We start from the raw sequence: 22429 nt of genomic DNA, 5'->3' as shown, positions 1-22429 counted from the left end.
GCGTCAAAGGTCACTGGGGGATTGTATTGTGTTTTAAAAGAAACGCATTTAACCATAGGCTCATTACCAATAAAAATGTTATCTGGTTAAGGAGAGCACAGCCAAATAGCCAAGTTTTGTCGTTGAGTTTATCATGAATTTAGAAAAAAAAAAGCGAAATTAGACTTCAAACTTGTATTGTGTGCCGAAGCTGGATGAACATTGTTCAATTTAACAATAGAGCTTAAAAAAGACAACTAATGAAAATGTCATATGCGTGCTTTACCTATATGAATGAAAATCAGCCACAATGGTAGTGATTTCCTGGTCGGTGATGACGCACTTCCTATGTAGGTAGTTTGGCTACATCGAGTAGGAGATGCAAAACCTGACCAGTTAGCTGTGCTCATCCTGTTGGGCGAGCCGTAGAAACACCCTGTTTTGTTGCCTTGGGCAGCCGTATCCAGGAGAACCAGGCAGTGGAAATTATATAGACCAAGTGGAGCACAGGTCTGGGCTGGTTCACAAAGAACAGTACACCTGTGGAAGATTTAAAAGACGCATTGTAGCCAGAAAGCCACTCCTGAATGACAAGTAAAAACACTATTGTGAAGATATTTTATGGAGCTTTTTACAAAGAGACTAAATTTCTTGGATATGTTAGCTTACACCACACGCCAAATCTGCATTTAACTGATTTTAAGGATTCATGGCTATTGTTTGAATAGCCCTTACTTGTTAGTCATTTATTCACCATACTATTGGAGTACATCAGATTGTCCAACCACAGCCTTAAAACACTGAATCGTAAACTATAGGAAAAGACACTAAAGGCAACAAATAGCCAAAACATTTGTGTAATGTGCCTAAATTTATCTGCATCCAGATGATACTGTTAAACTATGATGGTCAGTCAATACAAAAAAATAATAAAAGGTTAATGATTTCCTCTCACTGAAGGGCTAGTAAAAGTAATAGTGGGATCCTACAATAAATGTACATGAACCTTTTACCCTTCATTGCAACAGTCCAAGTGTATATCTTCAATTAAATGTTTGTAAGAACACAAGAAAGTTTACAAAACGAGAGAAGGCCATTCAGCCCATCTTGCGCGTTTGGTTGTTAGTAGCTTATTGATCCCAGAATCTCATCAAGCAGCTTCTTGAAGGATACCAGGGTGTCAGCTTCAACAACATTACTGGGGAGTTGGTTCCAGACCTTCACAATTCTCTGTGTAAAAAAAGTGCCTCCTATTTTCTGTTCTGAATGCCCCTTTATCTAATCTCCATTTGTGACCCCTGGTCCTTGTTTCTTTTTTCAGGTCAAAAAAGTCCCCTGGGTCGACATTGTCTATACTTTTTAGGATTTTGAATGTTTGAATCAGATCGCCGTGTAGTCTTCTTTGTTCAAGACTGAATAGATTCAATTCTTTTAGCCTGTCTGCATACAACATGCCTTTTAAACCCGGGATAATTCTGGTTGCTCTTCTTTGCACTCTTTCTAGAGCAGCAATATCCTTTTTGTAACGAGGTGACCAGAACTGAACACAATATTCTAGGCGAGGTCTTACTAATGCATTGTAGAGTTTTAACATTGCTTCCCTTGATTTAAATTCAACACTTCTCACAATATACCCGAGCATGTTGTTGGCCTTTTTTATAGCTTCCCCACATTGTCTAGATGAAGACATTTCTGAGTCAACTTAAACTCCTAGGTCTTTTTCATAGTTCCCTTCTTCAATTTCAGTATCTCCCATATGATATTTATAATGCACATTTTTATTGCCTGCATGCAATACTTTACACTTTTCTCTATTAAATTTCATTTGCCATGTGTCTGCCCAATTCTGAATGCTGTCTAGATCATTTTGAATGACCTTTGCTGCTGCAACAGTGTTTGCCATTCCTCCTATTTTTGTGTCGTCTGCAAATTTAATGAGTTTGCTTACTATACCAGAATCTAAATCATTAATGTAGATTAGGAATAGCATACAACACTATTAGACCATTTCTGAGTAATGCAAAACCAATGTTCCAAAAAACTTAGACATTAAGTCATGCCATTGTGTTATTATAACAACCACTGTTTCTTCATGCATGTGCACATTACACACAATGTATTTAAGATTCATTAACAAGGCTGACATTTAGTTACTGCAGTGCACTTACATTTGTATGAAGTAAGCATTAAGAGATACATTACACACTTCTTAAACCCAAATCCAAAAGTGGTTTTGTCATTAACTGAAGAATGGATAATTAAGTTTAAGCAAACAAGATTTGTTTACTGGTGTACCTTTGAATGGAGTTATCTTTCCTACTGTAGATCTTTATACAGGTCTGCAGTGTTGAAAAAACCCATGTGTTGGTTTATAGGTAATTAGTGTTCCCTCGCTATAACGCAGATCTCGGGGGGGGGGACGGGGGGGGACACACAATATGAGCGTTATAACCAAAGAGTTATAAACGGGGGAGGGGGTGGGGGGCGACGCGGGACACAACACACATCTGACAAATACAAAATAAAATAACTCCTCTATAAATGCACATATAGTGAACTAAAAATGTAACTTTGTGAATTAACCATGCATAAAGCACCATGTAATTCACGCTATATTTTTTCCAAAAAAAAAAAAAGTAACATTCCTACTCGTGGATCATTTTAATTAGCAGTTTTTAAACTATAAATAGCCAGGCTAAACGGCGGTCGGGAGTTCAGTTTGAAGCGACATATAAGCAAACCAAGTGCGAGAAGGAGAGCGGGTCGGGAGAGGGGAAGAGGGAATGGGCTCGCCCCAGGTTCGGCTGTCAGAGTGGGGCTGAAGCGAAGCTGAAGCATCTCATCTCCCAGAGAAAGCCGCAGCTCCTCTCGAAGCAAAAAAGTTAATACATTAGGAAAGATAACCACGTAATAGGCCTAGTATTTATTTAGTTATAAAACTAATACTGAATAAGATGTCTCTGTTATGAAGTGCCAGCGCAGCTTTTCTTCAGTTCAGATACTGTATCAAAAGGGAGAGACAGAAACGATAGTTAGACCGAGAAGTTGTTTACAGTTTGAACACTGGTACTGTATTTACCGTAGAAATATTGCATTAATCACTAGTATAGGGAATTGGGGGACCTGCTGTAGGAGCGCTATATCCGAGGCTCGTTATAACCGAGAGCCTTATAGCGAGGGAGCACTGTACATTGATATTAAAGCAACAAACATTTGACTGTTCACTGCAAATATACTGTAGTTGCTACATCAACAGGTATTCTTTCTTCAAAAACTGCAACTGTAAATTTAAAATAAATAGAAGTTGCTTACCAATAGCATTATAGAGAGGTTCTCCGGTTATCTTGTCCCACACAACTGTTGTTTCTCTTTGATTACTGACTCCAATTGCTTGAAATAAGAAATAGAGTGATTACTTGTCTTTTCCCCCTAAAACTTGTTTATGTACAAGGAATGTGGGCAAGTATTTTCTGTAAAATTATAAAACTAGAAGCAGTACAATAAGACTATAATATGAAGCTATTTAACTTGAAATACCTTTGATGTTGGATAGGTCAATACCAAGCTGGGAGAGTTTCTCACATGTCCTTTCCATGCACTCGTAGACAGATTGTAAGATCTGCTTGGGGTCCTGCTCCACCCATCTAAATAATTAATGGAACATAGATCACAGTTAGCCGGATATAAACCAAGCCTTAATTTTTTATGCTTTGCTTTCTAAAGATCAGGTTTTTTTTTAGCCTTATACCCTTTATTGCTGGTTTAACATAACTAGGCAACAAAGGGTTCAGTCAAACAGTTCATTGCACGTCGGAGTAAAAATCATCTTTCAAGGGTGTGCCTTCAGAAACCATACAACTATTGAAACTTGGAAAGATAGAGAAGATAAACATGAACCCATGGTCACTAGAAGGCCTAATGAAGGCATTACCCAAAACATTTGTCTGCTTGACTTACCCTTCTTTGGGAAATTTCTGTTTGATCTCTACTTGATGGTGACTCAATAATTCTGCTGTTTTTGCATTAAAAACCTTAAAGTAAAAGAGAAGTTCAAGTTAAGACAACTGTACTAGTATTTGGAAGTGGTCTTCAATCCACCCCTATTGAAGCCACAGTGCCCATGCCCCCAAGGTTAAATTATAATAAATTAGATTTTATGTTGCAATTACTTATTGCATCAATGCATGTGTCATGTAATTTGAACGGTCTCGCCACTGAATTGAAGCTATAGTTCACCAAGCAGCCAATATAAAAAAATAATAATAATTATATAATATATATATATATATATATATATATATATATATATATATATAAGGTTCAATTCCTTTTCCAATTTAAATCTGCCAGATTATGTTTTCCGTACACATGACTCCAGCCACTGTCTGGAAGCACAGAAGACATTTCCAATTGAAGTCCAAGGGCAGGCTTTTAAAAATACAAATGAGTAACCAAATAATTACACCCATTACCTACTTTATCTATGTACTTTCTTTGACAAAGATCAAATGATTCTTGGTGTTAGATCTCATTCCCGACGTGCAAGGGTGATGTGTAAAGGGGAACAGAGTACCCTGGACTAAATGGCATGACAATTTATTACCAGGGTTAGGTGGAAGTCAGCCATCTAGAAAGGGGGCGGAGCTATGGTACACGAACTCAATGACCCAGACAGGAAACTGCGTGGCATCCGCGGATTGGAGGAGCGGATGTGCTCGTTAACCAAGGGGTCATGAGTGAGGGTATAAAAAGGGGACGTAGTAAAGTGATCTGTTCCTTTGTAAATGGTTAGAACAGACCTAATGGAGACCTGTATTGTGAACTGTGAGTGTTTGGTTTGTTGTGTCCAAATTGTACTTGTTTGTTATTTAGATAGCGAACACGATCCGGAGCTGTCGCCAAAGGACAGCACTAAACCGGACAACATCACTACACTTGTTTTCACGGAGGACTGTATTTGCACCACGAGCACTAATTTACTCACTAACAAACTGTGTATGTGTTTTGTGTTACGTGTGGGTGTATAAAGAACAGAACTTTTGGTTGCCGGTCAAACCCAGGGATTATACATGAAGTAATACACACCGCTGTATCACTTTACATCATTTATTGTTTACAGTGTGTTTTTTATATATAAAAAATACACACACAGTAGCGGTTTCCCCCCCCCCCATACATACCAGCAGGACATAGCATGTCAGGTGTTTCAACGGTCATGGTTTTGGCATGCAAATTGTGCTTATTTTATGATGCTTTCATATCCTGCGAGTCATAACAATTCATAAGAGTCAAGGTTAAGCCATTTAAAACAGATTAAGTACAAGCATACTGTAGATAAAGCAAGTAAGTCTGTCTAACAGCACGTAATCCTGCTGCAATACACTCGGGACACAGACCACACCATAAACATTAATAAATCTGGGGAAAAAAAAAAAAAAAAAAAAAAAGTGCCAAGGCTCAGGATTGTTTATATCAGACTACATCCTTCCTGCAGTATATTTATGATGGTGCATTCGTATAAAATGGTATGTCACTATTTTAGCTTTGCAGGTAAAGAGTTGCAGGTAAAGGACTAATACTGACAACCTACTTTAATCCTATTGCAACTACTGTTTACGAACTGTTCTAAAGAATAGGAAATAGTTTACAGTCTAGTTCTACATCAGCTTACAAGGATTGTCAGGAATATAGAAATCGCTTGCCATGCATATATAAAGAACATTCCTGCTCTTACTTATTTTACATAAAAGTAAGTCAGCAAATAGGTTACCAAAAGTAGAAGACATACAGTAGCAGATCATAATAAATATCAATGCAAATGGTAATCAAATAACTGAAAATGATAGTGTGGCATACTAACACACTCATCTCCACTACAGTATATTGTATCATTATCACCAAAATAGCCTATTCATGCCACTTTTAAAATGAGAAGCCCAATACTACAAAGAACTATAGTGTTAAAAAAGAAAGTGCTTTTTCATCAAAGATCATTGTTTCAACAGAAATTGTGACTTATCTTCCTGACAAACAGTACACTATTCTTAGGAGTGTGAAAGTACCTTTCTGTAGTATATGAGCAGCAACATCTGTCTAAGACACATGTGCATCATTCCACTTCAACACAATGATAAAATGGAAAGACAGGCTCTCTTATTAAAGGTCTTCTTTTGAAATATGTGAAATGTGTTTGCTTTAGCCTTATTGCACCACAAGTCATGTGATAATGAGTTGAAATTTCCAAGCTTGAGAAAGTAACCAGCATGGGATGACTGAAACAGAAAACACTATGTAACACAATTTTTGTTCCTGGGTAGTAAGTGTTATTTCCCAATTGCTTATGCCTCAAAAGTATAGAAAATGGCTATTATTCCCCACAAACTTTGCTTTTGTGACCAGGACAGTGATATTTTGAAATTTACCTATTTCCAATGAGAAAACAGGCGAATTTGTGTCTTTTCGTTCACATAAAGTCAGAAAAAAACAACATATGAATCCAAATTAACATGTATTTATACTAAAGTAATACAAAAATGACTACAAAAGATTTAGAAGTAAGTAGTTTTTCGAGATTTACGATTATACTGTAAATCACTTTCACAAATCAGCCCCCAAATGTAGTCTCCCATCATGTTCTCGTTATACTGTCCTTGGTAGCGGCGTTCAAAGTCCAGTATATCCTGGTGGAAGCGCTCGCCTTGCTCCTCCGAGTACACTCCCATGTTCTCCTTGAATTTATCAAGATGAGCATCAAGGATATGGACTTTGAGGGACATCCTACAGCCCATTGTGCCGTAGTTCTTCACCAGAGTCTCAGCCAGCTCCACATAGTTTTCGGCCTTGTGATTGCCGAGGAAGCCCCGAACCACTGCAACAAAGCTGTTCCAAGCCGCTTTCTCCTTACTAGTGAGCTTCTTGGGGAATTCATTGCACTCCAGGATCTTCTTTATCTGTGGTCCGTACTCATCATACTTTAAGGCGTCCAGCAAGGTCTTGATGCTGTTGTAATCCTCTTTGAGGTGCACCGAGTGAGCCAGGGGAAGAGACGGGTACTTGTTACCATTATGAAGCAGCACGGCTTTGAGGCTCCTGGATGAGCTGTCAATGAAGATGCGCTACTCATTCTGGTTACAGGCGATTCCGATTGCCTCGAACAGACTGGTCACATTGTGGCAGAAGCGAGCCCATCTTGACGGGTGAAGAAGCTGGAAAAAAGGTTGGTGACGCTTCCTCTGATCTGCGACTTGCACACTTTCATCCAACAAGTTCCACTGCTTGAGCCTAGACGTCAAAAGCTCGGCATTGGACTTGGTGAGACCAAGATCTCTAATCAAGTCGTTGAGGTCTTTTTGGTTGGGGTAATATGGGTTTCTCTCCTCAGCTCCACCTCTGAAATTGTCATCTGGATCTACAACGTCTTCCTCGCTCTCTGACTTGCTGCTCTCTTCTAAAGACGGCTGCTCTCTCTCCGGAGGAGTGGGTACAGGGAGCTCACAGCAGTGTGGCACCGGGGCAATGGAAGAAGGAAGGTCCGGATACGTGATAGCAGGTGCATTCTTGCCAGTCCGACGTTTGGAAGGGTCCACCATGCAGAAGTAGCAGTTGCTTGAGTGGTCAGTGGGTTCCCGCTAAATTCTTGGGATAGCGAACTTCATGGCTCTCTTTTCCCCTCTGTACCATCCTACAAAAATACATTTATTTCACCCATGACTTATGTGCAAGACATTCTCGCAACATTTTTCATATATGATATTTTTTCAATAACATTGAAAATTGTAAAACATTTTAAAAATTAACAAATTTTATAACATAAAATTCCAAGCAACAATTGTCCATCTTACCTTCCAGAGTTTTTTTGCAGTGCTCGCCGGTGAAATGAGGTGCCCAGGGTTTGTCTTGATCCCTGACAGGCATGCCGAAATATGCCTTGTAGGCCTCACACATCTTAGCAGATGCTTCCACTGAGTACTTTTTCACTCTTTTCTTGATAAATTGGCCGCAGACATAGCAAAATGCGCCTGCTGGATGCTTGCAGCCTCTTGATGCCATCTCAGAAAAATGCAGATATGTATCCACTTAGGCAGCTGGAACTAAACTGAACTGGTGTGCTTAAGGCCCCTGTATTTATACTACTATTTATATTACTGGAAAGTTCTAGAAAGTTCTAGAAGTTACTCCAAGTTTACTCAGCACTGAATCAATCTGGAATTTTCTGGAAAATAGGTAAATTTCAAAATATCACTGTCCTGGTCACAAAAGCAAAGTTTGTGGGGAATAATAGCCATTTTCTATACTTTTGAGGCATAAGCAATTCGGAAATAACACTTACTACCCAGGAACAAAAAAAAAAAAAATTTGTTACACAGTGAAATTATTAATTAAGTAATTTGGATGCCCGACATCATGCTAAAATTGTTTTTTTTTTTTTTTTTTTTTTACAAGAGATGAACTTTGACATCATGTGGCCAACAAGTGTCGTCCTTTGGACTTGAATACATCAATTATGAACTCAGTAAGTTATCTATTAACATTCTAATCTGTGTTTTATTTACACAGGCAAATTTTTTACTTTATTTTTTTTTTTGGGGGGGGGGGGGCGGGGAGGCAAAAGAAACTGGAATTGCTTGCTTGAATCCAGAACATTCAAACGACCTTGAGGGAAGCAAAAAGGGTGTTTCTGTGGAATGCAAGTGAACAGAGATAGGGCTGAAATTAAAACTAAAGGGACCGCTGTGGGCACCGATGGCTTTGTTAATTTGACCCTGAAATGTAATTGTTCAGTGTTGGAGGGCCTACTGTCCAATGAAGGAGTAGTAATAAATAAAAATAGTCATTGAATTACAGTGCCTACAATACATGGTGTTCCTCTACGTTTTATTAGAAGCTGAACGAAGGTTAACGTTATTATTCTCAACAAACAAAAAAGTCAACCTTGGCATTCTCCTTAAATATATAGGCCTAATTATAAAAACAAAAAAAACATTAAAAACACTAAATTGGCTGTTTAAATATAGCTGTGGCAAACCTTTTTACTGTCAATGTAGATTTGTGGGTGTGTATATTGGGGGAGAAGGTATGGTTTCGCGCACGCTATGTACACTAGAGTTGCATTTCTTTTTCTAAACACCCACTTCACTTCCTGTTTACCAGTAGTACTGCTATATTTTTAACTATTTACTCCTACCCTGTAATAAATATTTACAGTAGTTTTCATGATTTGTTGTTTAGAACAACTGAATAGACAACCCAGGGATGGAAACGAGACCCCTATTGCATTACGGACTTTCTGTGGAATTACATACAGTAAGTCAGTGACAGTTCAAGGCTGTCAACATTAACTAATCGTTAGTAACTCTGTGACATTACAGATGTAGAGACGGTGAATGCAACCTGACAACTCGGTTCAGGCAGTTCACCTCACCAAACCAAACGTAATAACCAGGACAAAACACAGATACGATTCGACAAGCATACACACTACGTGCAAGCACGTTAATGGGCTACTAATTCTTAATGCATAAATTGACGTGATATGCACTTAAAGTAAACTACTACAGGAATAATCTGCAAAAATGTGTAATTAACTGACATTTATATCGAAGGGCAAACGAAATAAATCACGATATACAATTCTATGACTCACCAAAAACCTAGTAGAGCTTGTCCCCTGGTCAATAGCTCCCACCAACGGCCCCAGCATTATTCTGTCAGATGCTGCCATTCTCCAGTGATACTATAGACAAGTCTTGGTGATACCCTAGGAATGCAGAAGTGTTTCGGCTTTATATACACCAGCGACTGTCTTCCATACTGACACTTTAATCCTGCCATACCGGCGGAAACCGGTAACCAAGCACGCCTCCCTCGCAGTGACGCAGGCAAAGAATCCGGGTGAAGGGAGTGTTCGGAGGCGCTGGCCGTCTCTCCACCAATCACAAGAAAAAGAGTTCAGTGTCAAACAGTGAACTGAGTGACCCGACCTGTTTGTCATGTGTCTGCCCATTAATGTATCTTGAGCATGTGCTTATCAGTCACGACCAAGCAGTGCGTGGACATTGGGGTCTCTATTTTTCAAAAAGTTGTCTCCAGGGTAAGATGTACACATTTGTAGTATGTGAAAGGCAAAAACACACGGATTGTTTTAGAATACCAGTTTGTTTTGGTGTCGATTAATTGTTTTGGTTTCGAAGCAACTTATTAAGATCTTTGAAAGTCGTGTCTTATCGTACCTCAGAAAAGCCTATATATATATATATATATATATATATATATATATATATATATATATATATATATATATATAAAATACAGGAAACCAGATCGTTCTATTTTTTTTAGTAATAATATTGTAGTTCAAAAGACTAGCCTTTGTCCAAGTCTTAATCAGTTCATTATTTATTGATACATATAAACCTGGAACACTCAGTTTAAACAAGTGAATAGATTACTAGTGCAGTGTCCCCTGGCCAAGTGCAATTTTACACTTAAAATAATTCAGTGGTCTCTGTTACAAACAAAGCAGCAGTGCATGTAGTCGTCTTTATCTGAAACCACGCCTTGTGGAGTTTAATTGTTTCTATTCCCCACAGTAGTAAAGCTGTAGAGACGTTTCCTTTGGCCTCAAAAAACACAGTCATTTGCAAAAATTAAGCTATTGCCACATTCTAAAATGTGTAATGCCTGTCAGTATAGTTCCTTCAAAGGTAAAACATCTCACAGAAAATATTTCATTTTTGGCCGTCACTTGTTGGCAAAATTCCCGCCTTATACACCTATGGGTTATACGAAGCAAACACTAAGACATTGAACAATGTAACAGTCTACAAATATAGCAAGTAACAACTTCGTTGCGGGAAGGAACAGTTTGTTGTTTTGAATACTTGCTAGTTTAAATTACATCTCAGAAAATGTGCTCATGCTGTTGCATAAAAAGAATACATGTACTTATGAAACTTTGGTGTATTATACAGACAAATACTGAACACTGGAATGAGAAAATATATACGTGTCTTTTTATTATTTAACTGGGTAGTTGTTAAATATTTATTCTGCATCTCTACCAGAAAGTCCATTCTCTAGTTTTTTACTCTTCTTTTCATTAGACCCCTTTAGCACACTCACATTCTTGCAGTGTTTTTACAGTCCAGTCTGGACGTCGCCGGTTTGAGTCCAGGCTAGTCCTTTGCCGACCGAGGACGGGAGCTCCCAGGGGGCGGCGCTCAATTGGCCGAGCACCGCCCCCGGGGGAGGGAGGGCTAGGTCGGCCAGGGTGTCCTCGGCTCACCGCGCACAAGCGACCACTGTGGTCTGGCCGGGCGCCTGCGGGCTTGCCTGTAAGCTGCCCAGGGCTAGTTGTCCTCCGATGCTGTAGCTCTGAGGTGGCTGCGTGTCCGGTCGGCTGACAGCACACGCATCGGAGGACAGCGTGTGTTCGTCTTTACCCCCCTGAGTCAGCACAAAATTGGACATTACTAAATTGGAGAGAAAACAATAAAAATAATTGGCGACTACTAAATTAAAAAATAATAATAATAAATGAAATCTCTCGGTAATCCAAAACAGTTTGAACAGGTGTAGTGTTATAAAGTGGTACTTCGTCACAATGTGGTACGCCTACCGAAACTTGACCCATGAGATTTTGGTACAGGTGCAATCAATTGTGATGTGTTTTCCTATTGTCAAACAGAGGTATATTTACCATTAATTCTACATTATTTTTTTGCAAACCATTAATTATAAATTATTTTTTTGCAAACTTGAACTGGAAACAATTCAAAGTTGCAGAAGTAAAAAAAAAAAGTACAAGACCCAATTTCTTGCATATGATAAATATTCGCATACTATTTTCTTAATGGTGGAAAAATATGACAAATTCCATTTAAAAAGGTGAAAAAGACCAAAAACAGCATAACATACTAGATTTGAGTGTGCACTTCCGTGAGTGGGCAAATGTGCATTATAAATATCATATGGGAGATACTGAAATTGAAGAAGGGAACTATGAAAAAGACCTAGGAGTTTATGTTGACTCAGAAATGTCTTCATCTAGACAATGTGGGGAAGCTATAAAAAAGGCCAACAAGATGCTCGGATATATTGTGAGAAGTGTTGAATTTAAATCAAGGGAAGTAATGTTAAAACTTTACAATGTATTAGTAAGACCTTGTGTTCAGTTCTGGTCACCTCGTTACAAAAAGGATATTGCTGCTCTAGAAAGAGTGCAAAGAAGAGCAACCAGAATTATCCCAGGTTTAAAAGGCATGCCGTATGCAGACAGGCTAAAAGAATTGAATCTATTCAGTCTTGAACAAAGAAGACTACGTGGCGATCTGATTCAAACATTCAGAATCCTAAAAGGTATAGACAATGTCGACCCAGGGGACTTTTTGACCTGAAAAAAGAAACAAGGACCAGGGGTCACACATGGAGATTAGATAAAGGGGCATTCAGAACAGAAAATAGGAGGCACTTTTTTACACAGAGAATTGTGAGGGTCTGGAACCAACTCCCCAGTAATGTTGTTGAAGCTGACACCCTGGGATCCTTCAAGAAGCTGCTTGATGAGATTCTGGGATCAATAAGTTACTAACAACCAAACGAGCTGAATGGCCTCTCGTTTGTAAACTTTCTTATGTTCTTAAGTTGTTTAGAAGTTGTTTAGGCATGCGCGAGCAGTGCGCGGCGCACCACTTTTTATATGCATACCTGAAAATAGCACTACACTTGTTTCTATATACAATGTCTTATCAGGCTGGTACAATGTCGGGAGCAGAATATATAATAGAAATAGCGTTCCTATAGAAAGTTGCTCACACTAGATAGTATTACCTGTCGTATTCCACTGCACATATTTACCTGTCCTATAAATAAGACATTAAACTTTGAGACACACGGCTGCTCTAATTGCTGTTGTGTGTTTAAGAGACAATTACAGCGACAGAGGGCATTGGCTCACAGGGCAGTATCTTTGACATGGTTTCTGATCAAGACATTATAGTGAAGTACCGCTTGAAGAGGGAGGACTGATGACACTCTTCTTCTGTACTAAGGTGGCGGCTGCTCCGCCTGCTTTGTCACACTCACGTCTCCACTGCTTGTGTTTTTTCGGGTCAAGCTGCTATAGCCTGTTCCCTTCTTTTGCTTGCTCCCCTCCCTGTTATGGCCTTCGCTTCGCTAGCAGCATTCATTTTATTGGCAATTTCAGTCCATTTCACCCACTTTGACAAAAACGTTATACGGTTGCTCATTTTACAGAATAACATTTCCTTAATGAGTAAGTAGCAGAGTTCCGAAAAATATAGCTTTACATATCCCCACATGTTGCTACAAGTGTTTAAATAACCTACCTGCAATTGTTCTTTTCAATGTTAACATGCTGACAACTTTTTACACTTATAACTTTAAAGTCTGTTTTCACGCTTTTTTCAAAATGGCCGCTCTAGTGCACTGATAGTAAGGATTATCGCCCACATAGTGAAACAGGTAACACCGCAAAAACGATCCATGATGTGGTACAGAACAGAAAAGCCAGAGCACTTCTTGCTATGTTTTATTTATTTATGTTATTGCTCTTCCTGCAGTGGTTTAGAGGCCATTTTGAAAAGGGCTTTGCAACAGATTTTAAAGTTATAAGTGTAAAACACTATAAAAAAAAAAAACACTATATTTTTCAGAACAGTGTCTATAAGCTAGCTCTGCTATTATGCTTTCTTTTTGTTGCTATTTGGGCCGATGGCAATATTGATTTTCCTATCTACTTTGTCTCCTACCACAACCATGGGCACCAGAGCCTGGGCAGGGGGAGGGGGGGGCATGGACCCCTCACTTTTAAAAGAAGGATTTATACTCTGTGTCCTTGTGACAGGATGAATGGTGCAGTGCAAGAGATGTAGAATGTCCAGACTGTTGTTTCCCAAAAAATAATCCTTTTTAATAATAAACAGAAATATCACAAAAATAATCCACAATTGAAAAATAATAAGAAGCCCCGCTACCAGCGATGGTATTGGGGCAATACACGGCAGGGTCCAGGCTCAAAACAAACAGACACTCCGATAAACACAGTCCTCCGTGCACGGAAATGTGGTCTTCTCTTCTGGGGCTTGTGGTGCGTGTGCTGTGCGGTGTAGTGCTGTGCGATGAGGGGCGTGCTCTGGGGTAAGTGCTGGCTTGCTGGATTGCTGGCTACAGCCTCCCGTCCTCCAGCTCCTCTGTCAATACACAAAACAAAACACGTAATACATAAACACACATCGGTTCCGGCCGGTTGCTCTCAGTATCTCAGCGCAAGGGGAGGTACTGACGTAGCTGCTTCCCCTTTGTACCCAGCAAACTCCTCCCTGCAATCAACGCGTCGCCATGGTTTCTCCAATAGAGGGCTGCCCCACAGCTGACTGCAATGGAGTCGTCCTGAGTACTTGCAGCTATGTGCTCCTCCTAATATGGTTACCTTCCAGTTTCCACCTACCATCAAGGTGGCACATCTAGGAGGCAGCATACCTTCCCCCTTACACAGCGTCCTTTCTGGTTGGGAGGGAGATTTACAACATTGATCCTTTCTCTCTCTATCACAGTCCTAAATCAAAGCAAGGTGCTGATTATATCCTATAAGAACCTACCTAACTATCCCGATGTCTAATGCAACTGCTGAGCACAGCTCTTCGACGGCTGAAAATATACCTACGATCATTCATGACTAATGCTGTATTTTTTTCACAGTTAGCACAGATTTCACGATTTCCGTGAAATTTACCCATTGCCGTGTAATATGTAGTTTCTCGTGAAAATTGCCATTCTGAAAGAATAGAGTAAATATACATATTTAAAAAAAAATAAACACACCAAACGTTTTCCTAACTAACACTGTCACACAAAATGTTGGTCCCCCCATGAAAAATGGTCCGCCTGGACTAAATTTCATTATGAAATCTAGTCCCCCTATGAAAAAATGTCCCCACCTTATGCACATTTTGGTCCCAGTGAAATATGGTCCCACTGGACTATTTTTCACACTATCCTATCCGATATATCCAATTGTTTGCTCTAATGGAAATAAGCACATTTTTACCATAAAAAAGACCACCCTATCTATAACTGAACAGTGTTTAAACCACCGCCCTCCATGTTCATAAATATCTGACTGATTATATAGATCTTATAAATGTTTTACATAGCTTTTGCGTTGCCAGTGACACACGCCGTAAGTTTTTTGGAAAGACCCATTGTCTTTATGCACAAGTGGCATTGTCAAAGCCTGTATACTGCAGTTTACTAACAGGTTGTGCTTCTGTCTGTAACAACATGTTGTGTTTGTGTCTGAACAGCTGAGCAAATTGTTTCAAGAGCAAAGCAACACTCCAAGGTGAACTTTTTCTCAAAACATTTCAATGATGTTTTTTCTTATAAAGAAAAAAAATATTTCGGTTGATGGTTCTTATCTGGGGAAAACATTCACCTCCTCAGTGTTGTTTAAAACTACAGTGCCAATAAGTGCAAGTTCTTTTTTTTAATTTACAAAATGAATACATGTAATATTATGCTATGGCTTAATTTTGTAATGTGGTTATTATTTTACAGTTTGTTTGAAATAAAAGTGCATGCTCAAAATAATATTTTCATGTATTCCTGAAAACCGTTGCTATATACCAGTTCTAGCTTTGTCCCTTTATATATTTTAAAAGTAGGCTATTCTAAACATTAATTTTCACAGATCAGTAACACACTTGCTTCTTGGCTCCTGGACTGTTTAGGGTTCTTCTTCTTCTTCTTCTTCTAAGACAACATTATTCAAATGATTGTTTTACCAAGAGAAAACGTTTTACTTGATTTATGAGGAAATGCTTCCAGATTCTCGGTTTTTGAAAAAGAAAAAAATATGTGTCACTTCATTTGGAGGTGGTGTGGTCCAGTGGTTAAAGAAAAGGGCTTGTAACTAGGAAGTCCCCGGCTCATGCACTGACTCACTGTGTGACCCTGAGCAAGTCAATTAACCTCCTTGTGCTCTGTCTTTTGGGTTAGACGTAGTTGTAAGTGACTCTGCAGCTGGTGCATAGTTCATACACCCTAGTCTCTGTAAGTCGCCTTGGATAAAGGTGTCTACTAAATAAACAAATAATAAGAAGAAGAATTTGGATATGAAGATTGTAAAATTGGTTAATGAGTTAGAAAAGCTCTGTAGCACAGTCAGTATCTGTAAGGCCTTTGTACACTTGTGGGCTATGTTTCTTCAAAATGTAGACCACTATGTCCATCTGTCACACTCTTTATATTGTGAACAGGATACCTGCAGTGATTGCACTTTTTTAATTGCATTTGGCCATAATCCAATAAACTAGATTAAGTAGTCCGCAACTTATTTCTGTAAAGCACCTCAAGAGATTTGTCTCAGTTTGTTTGGAGATAAGAACTTGAGTTCACTTATCATTGCAATGGGAATGCAAAAGAAACTCACTTTTATTGCAATTCAATTGATCCAAGGAATGACCTGTGCACAGTATGTGTATTGTACTTTCACCCTTTGCACTGAAACATCTGTCATGATATCAAGTGAAACAATCAGAGTTATTCTCTCTTTTTCAAATATCTTATAAAAATGTAGTATTTAACCACAGTTAACCATGGTTTGCCATGCTTTTTATTGTAGATCTCTCTGGGCTTACAGTCCTTACCTATGCATTACCATGCTTTCACTTATTACACTTTGCTATGGTTTTTCTATGGTAAATTTGGTTACTGTGGGTTTCTAAGAAAACAAACCTAAAATTTCCCACACTCAGTTTTACTGATTGGAGCCACACCCACCCATGTGCCATACCCACCACACACACACACACACACACACACACACAAGCTGAATTACAGAAAAAAAAACAGTCCTAACCGATTGTTATCAGTTAACTAGCAATTGCTAGAAAGTTCAGTTGGACAGCCTGGCCCCATACATTGACAAGTAAAAGTATCAACACCATTCAGGATGAACAGGCTACAGTGATGTCATTAAACCTACAGAAAAGCACTCAAGATTACGTACCCTCCCCCTTTCCTGTACCTGAATTATGTTTTAGGTGACGTAATGACACACGGAGACATAAGCCCGATACACGCTCCTTGCAAGGGAGCCGACTTTTTTGTACAGCGGTATCGGCGCTATGCTTTAGTAGATGAGGTCCTGGGTTTGCACCCGTCCTCCCTCTGAGTATGAATTGCCTCAACCTGTGTGATGTGCCTGCCTGCGTTAACCGAGATCGCTACAATATATATCAAAGTTTATATATATATATATATATATATATATATATATATATATATATATATATATATATATATATATATATATATATATATATATATATATATATATATAAATAAAAAATAAAATGCATTACATCCAGTTTAATTCATATTGATTATCCCTTTACTTATGCACATTATAATTATAATTATATTTATGTACAGTGCCTTGTGATACTTCGGTATGAAAGGCGCTATATAAATGAAATAAATAAATAAATAAACACAAGTAACAATAACTATGTGGGTTATTTACATTTGTATCAATGTAATTTAAAAAATATTCAGCTTTCACTTTTCTTATTAAAGCTGTACTTTTATTTCTCAATTGTTTATATAATATTTTATCAGAATGGTCTCCAGTTAACCTAAACCTCTGCCAAGCATAATCTCTAGTACGAAACAACTCTAATAAATCCGGTGTTCCCCATGGTAAGTGATTTGATTTAACTTGCATTTTCTTAAACGGGGCATATTTATTAAATACCACTGTAAATTCAGGAATTAGTTTTAACCTATCCCATTTTATATTGATTATATCATTAACAAAGTCATTTAAATCAAACTTACGGAAGGACCTGTATAAAATAATTTTAACTGAACCTTTGATCATTTTTGTCTTCCAAACACAATAAACTGGACAATGGTCATTAAATTCATCTGATAATATTGTTTTTGCTGTCTGGGTTTTTGAAACCATAATCCAGTCAATAGTAGAATGATTTCCTGACAAATTATTCCTCCTAGTAGGTTGATTAATAATTTGATGTAAATGCCAGTCATCAAGCAAACCTTTATCCTGCTTGTCAGCTCCTTGCAACAGACAAGGGGTCATATTCATAAAGCATCTACTGTACCACAATGCAGAGCTGACGTCCTGCTAATGCTACAGAACTAACTTGTAACAACTAAGGTTCATGTTCTGTAGGAGCTCTTAAATAATCCTCCTGAGTTATTTATTTTAAGCTTTTTAATATGAACATTTTGTTTTCGTCTTAGAAAAAAATGGTGTTAACTTTGAACCGGTGACCTTCTGGTTAGAAGCCCTGGACTTTAACCACTGGACCACACTGCCTCCTACTTAATTGCTTCCCCACACTGTTGCTGACAGCGATGAGAACATTACAATCCCAAGCTGTGCCTGTTCTAGTTCTGTCATCCATTTTATATTTAAAATCTACATTTTTGTGACTAGCATGAACAACTTCACATTGTATGTTAATATAGCAGTCTATGTAATAACATTTTTGGATTGTTAATTCACCAAACTCATTTTGACCGTTGTTATATTGTCTAGAGGCGTCACGAGTAAACTGAAAATAAACAATGAACATCAAATGTTTATTTTTGCACTATTCGGACAGAACCAACAGCATTCTCTATTGACCCACTTGAAAATCAATCCCCTTTCTGTCTAAACTGCAGGGGCTTTGCCAAAGACACGAGCTAGCTGACGCACTTTAACATTTTGATTCTGTGCCCACTTCAACAGGTGGACCTCTGCTACAGTCAGGTGTCTGTGTTGTGATATGTTGCTGACTGGAAATTCACCCTTACCTTGCATTAGGCTTCTCCAGGAGTCTTAGTGTCACCTTTATGTTTTATTTTTACATTCTGAAGTTTTCTGTAAATATCATGTGTCAGTTATTAATCTAGGTCCTGACACAACTGTAATATTAGGTCACTGGTATCCCCTCAGTGTTTAAATTAGCTTCTCATCTTTCACAGAAGGTAATCATATCATATCATTGATTTGGTATGAATAGGGTTTGGTCAAACACCCGCCACACCATAGGGTTTAGTGTGACCAGGCAACCTTGGAAAGCACTGATTTGATCTCTTCGAGAGTTCTCAATGGTTACCACTCCTAATTCCTGGAGGTGGAATTTTGCAATCTGATTTCCAGAATGAAAGAGTCATCACTTTTGAGGAGGTTCCTGTTCAACAGTCATCTCTTGGATTGCAGTCTTGGATACAGATGCCTACAGTACTGTCAGCTCTCATCTAGTTTTGTACATGTGTTTAGAGTCTGTTGGGCAATGACTGTCCATTTTGGTGGGGACCCTGTCTTAAAAAGGAATGCATGCTGGATGCTGTTAGCAGCAGATCTTCTTCTTGTATTAGGTGAAACACTAAGGCATTGGTAATCTCACAGAGATAAAAACAAACCAAACCAGTGCTCAATTGTCCCACACCTTTCCTATGACAATCCTATGCATTTGCCATAGTTTCCCATGGTTTGCCATGTTTTTTAATATTCTTTACCCTACCTCTCTGGGCTTTACAATGTTTACCTATACTTTACCATGCTTTCACCAAATGAAATAATATGCCCCAATAATGTAATGTCAGAAATAATGGTTTCATCAGGCAGGTGTTTTTTTTCTTTTTTCTTTTTTTTTATGTTAGGAGCTAAACAGTAAAAAAAAAATATATATATAATACAAAAATCTGTGGCTAAAATCAGTTTCCATTTATCATGATTTATATATAGGATAAGCTAAAACAAATGAGTGTTTCTTAAAGTTTCAGCTCAAAGTATTTGATGAATGGATGTTTCTATTTAACACACAGCATTCACCTGCTCAGCTGACTTCCAGGCACATGATGTGTAATGAGCTACCTCTTGTGGTCTTCTGTGGTATCACATGCGTCTCTTTAGACAACAGCCCAGCATAAAGGAGGGGGATGTGACCAGGTAAAACAGCAAATCCAACAAAATATTTTAACATCACAATTAATTTGATATGTACACAGATATACAATTTGTATATAACATATGATCACAGTTGCACCACTTAAAGTCTCTAAATATCAACTAACAATTGCACTCTTCAAACCCATTCGGAGCCTTGAATGGGATACTCCACTTTGAAATCAAAAAAGTCATATTGGGGAGCTATATATGACAAGAGATACCCATTGGACAGCCCTGCTTTATAACAGTGGATCTCAAACTGGGGCGCGCAAATGTATATAATATATAAGAACATAAGAAAGTTTACAAACAAGAGGAGGCCATTCTACTTTGTCTATTTTTGGGATGTAATTGTTTTGCGCCTCTAGTACTACTAAAACAGACATCCTTTTTCTGTGGATGTTTTTTCTATTTTACTCCAATCTGCTTCTGTTAGTCTTTGTTTCATACCTTCATAGTTTGTTTTTCTAAAGTTGTAAACCTTAGCTTTAGTCATTACTTTGGGGGTTTTAAAAATCACTTCAAATGAGACCATGTTGTGGTCTGAGTTTGCCAATGGCTCTCTGACCTTTGTTTTAGTTATTCTGTCTTCGTTATTTGAAAAGACTAAATCAAGGCATGCCTCCCCTCTAGTCAGTGCCTTGACAAATTGCGTTAGGAAGCAGTCATTTGTCATTTCCACCATTTCAATTTCATCTGTCATGCTCCCCACTGGGTTTTCCCATTTTATATGGGAGAAGTTGAAATCCCCAATTAGTATGGCTTCTCCTTTGCTACACGCATTTCTAATGTCGTTGTATAACAGATTATTTTGCTTGGCATTTGAATTTGGCGGTCTATAGCATGCTCCTATTATTATGCCCTTTGAATTTGTATCCATTATTCTGACCCATAGTGATTCTGCGTTGTTTTCTTGGTCCAGATTTACCACCTTGGCGTCAAGACTATTTCTTATGTATAGCGCTACCCCTCCGCCTCTTCTGTCTTCAGCAATACAATTTGTTTTAAGTTAATATATATAGGTAAAGATGTGCACAGTAATAAAAACATTTTGTTTGTTTTATTACTGTGCACATCTTTACCTATATATATATATATATATATATATATATATATATATATATATATATATATATATATATATATATATATTAACTTAAAGAAAATTCTATTGCTGACACATCCTAGCATGTCAAATACAACTGCTCTGCTCCAAAAGACGCACCCATGTCACTAATAATCATAGGTAAGCAGTATCCCACTTGAAATTTATATTACTGAGTGTATACTAACATGTCTGTCTGTTTGAACCTGTGATACACTACCGTTTTTAATATTTAGTGAAAGTGGCATGTTGGATTTATCTTTTACCAGTATGTGTATGTGTGTGGAGGGGGTTGGTGCATCAAGTACCAGTGCCACAGACTAGAGGAAGAGGGCCACGGTCTAAAAAGTCTGAAAACCTTTACACGCTCCTTTGGAAATTTTCAAACAGTAACCAGAATGTCCAGGAGATACAAGCAAAAGGGAAAAAAACTGTAAAATGTTTAAATACTACTTCATTAAGAAAATTGTAGTCAGGGAAGTCAGGTATTGCTAAACTCATAGTGCTGTATTTTCATGTACAGTACTGTAATATAAATGTACGATTGTGCCCTTTCACAGGACTCTGTCACTTTAAGAGTGTATTAATAAGAATGGGTGCACTGTCTCTCTGGTTGGTGCATTACAAGTTCCAGACGACAATAACATTAGGTGTGATAAGTATGAGCTCACCTAGACTCGTAAGCCCAAACATAAATAAACCCTCTAATCGCAGAAATAGTGTCAGTTTGTTTAATGAATTGCATGCAACTCTAGTGGTCTACTGTGCTCGTCTTAATAAACGGGACATTTGGGAAATCATCACATTTTCACTGCAGTATATTACCACACACCATGGAAATGGATCATCAGCTCGCTAAGGAAACCAAGTGCTGCAGTGAGTGTTGTTGGTGGCCCAATAGGGGGCACTCTTCCCTCACAGCCAGAGCTTACACCAACCCTAACTAAAACGTTGTTACTGTTTTTAAGCAGTAGTAATAATCTGAAGCAGTGGTATTTGAAAATAACAGAAAACCGTTATTACTTCAGTGAAATAGGCTACAATATTTTTTTTTTCCTTTATTGAAATGTTCAGCTTTCATATTGAATCTTGTTGTTTACAACTCATTCAGTCAAACCAAGTAGTGTACGAATCTGCTTGTATCGTTTAAGACGTTTTTCAAATCAAGTAAGCTTATTTGTGTATAAAAAACGACAATAGATACAGTGTATCATTCGCAGCCAGTGTCATCTTTAAGGCGCGTGACGTAGCTGAAATAGTAAAAGCACGATTAACATCCCTGGCAGCGTCTGTCTCTCGCTGTTGAGAATTTCAAATTAAGCAGTGCCTGTGGTACACAGTAGATTTTATAACATAGG

General features: G+C 38.2%; 1 protein-coding gene across 4 annotated transcripts in view; it reads right to left on the bottom strand.

Moving 5' to 3' along the window:
* Positions 1-9842, bottom strand: part of LOC117407193 (glycerol kinase-like) — a 30366-nt gene extending 20524 nt beyond the window's left edge. For 3 of the 4 annotated variants that reach the window (XM_059028865.1, XM_059028867.1, XM_059028866.1), the window contains exons 1-4: positions 9623-9842; positions 3937-4010; positions 3517-3623; positions 3292-3369 (exon numbers count right to left, since the gene is read on the bottom strand). In XM_059028865.1, the coding sequence (XP_058884848.1) occupies positions 3292-3369; positions 3517-3623; positions 3937-4010; positions 9623-9700 (337 nt within the window). In that variant the 5' untranslated portion in view covers positions 9701-9842. Of the gene's footprint in view, positions 1-265; positions 502-3291; positions 3370-3516; positions 3624-3936; positions 4011-9622 lie in introns of those variants that run through there. The other variant, XM_059028868.1, reaches the window with a different exon arrangement.
* Positions 9843-22429: the final 12587 nt, after the last annotated feature.

This window comes from Acipenser ruthenus, chromosome 8, assembly GCF_902713425.1.
Source record: "Acipenser ruthenus chromosome 8, fAciRut3.2 maternal haplotype, whole genome shotgun sequence".
Taxonomy (NCBI): Eukaryota; Metazoa; Chordata; class Actinopteri; order Acipenseriformes; family Acipenseridae; genus Acipenser; species Acipenser ruthenus.
The sequence above is the reverse complement of the archived record's forward strand: the minus strand, read 5'-3'. Positions and strand labels throughout refer to the sequence as shown.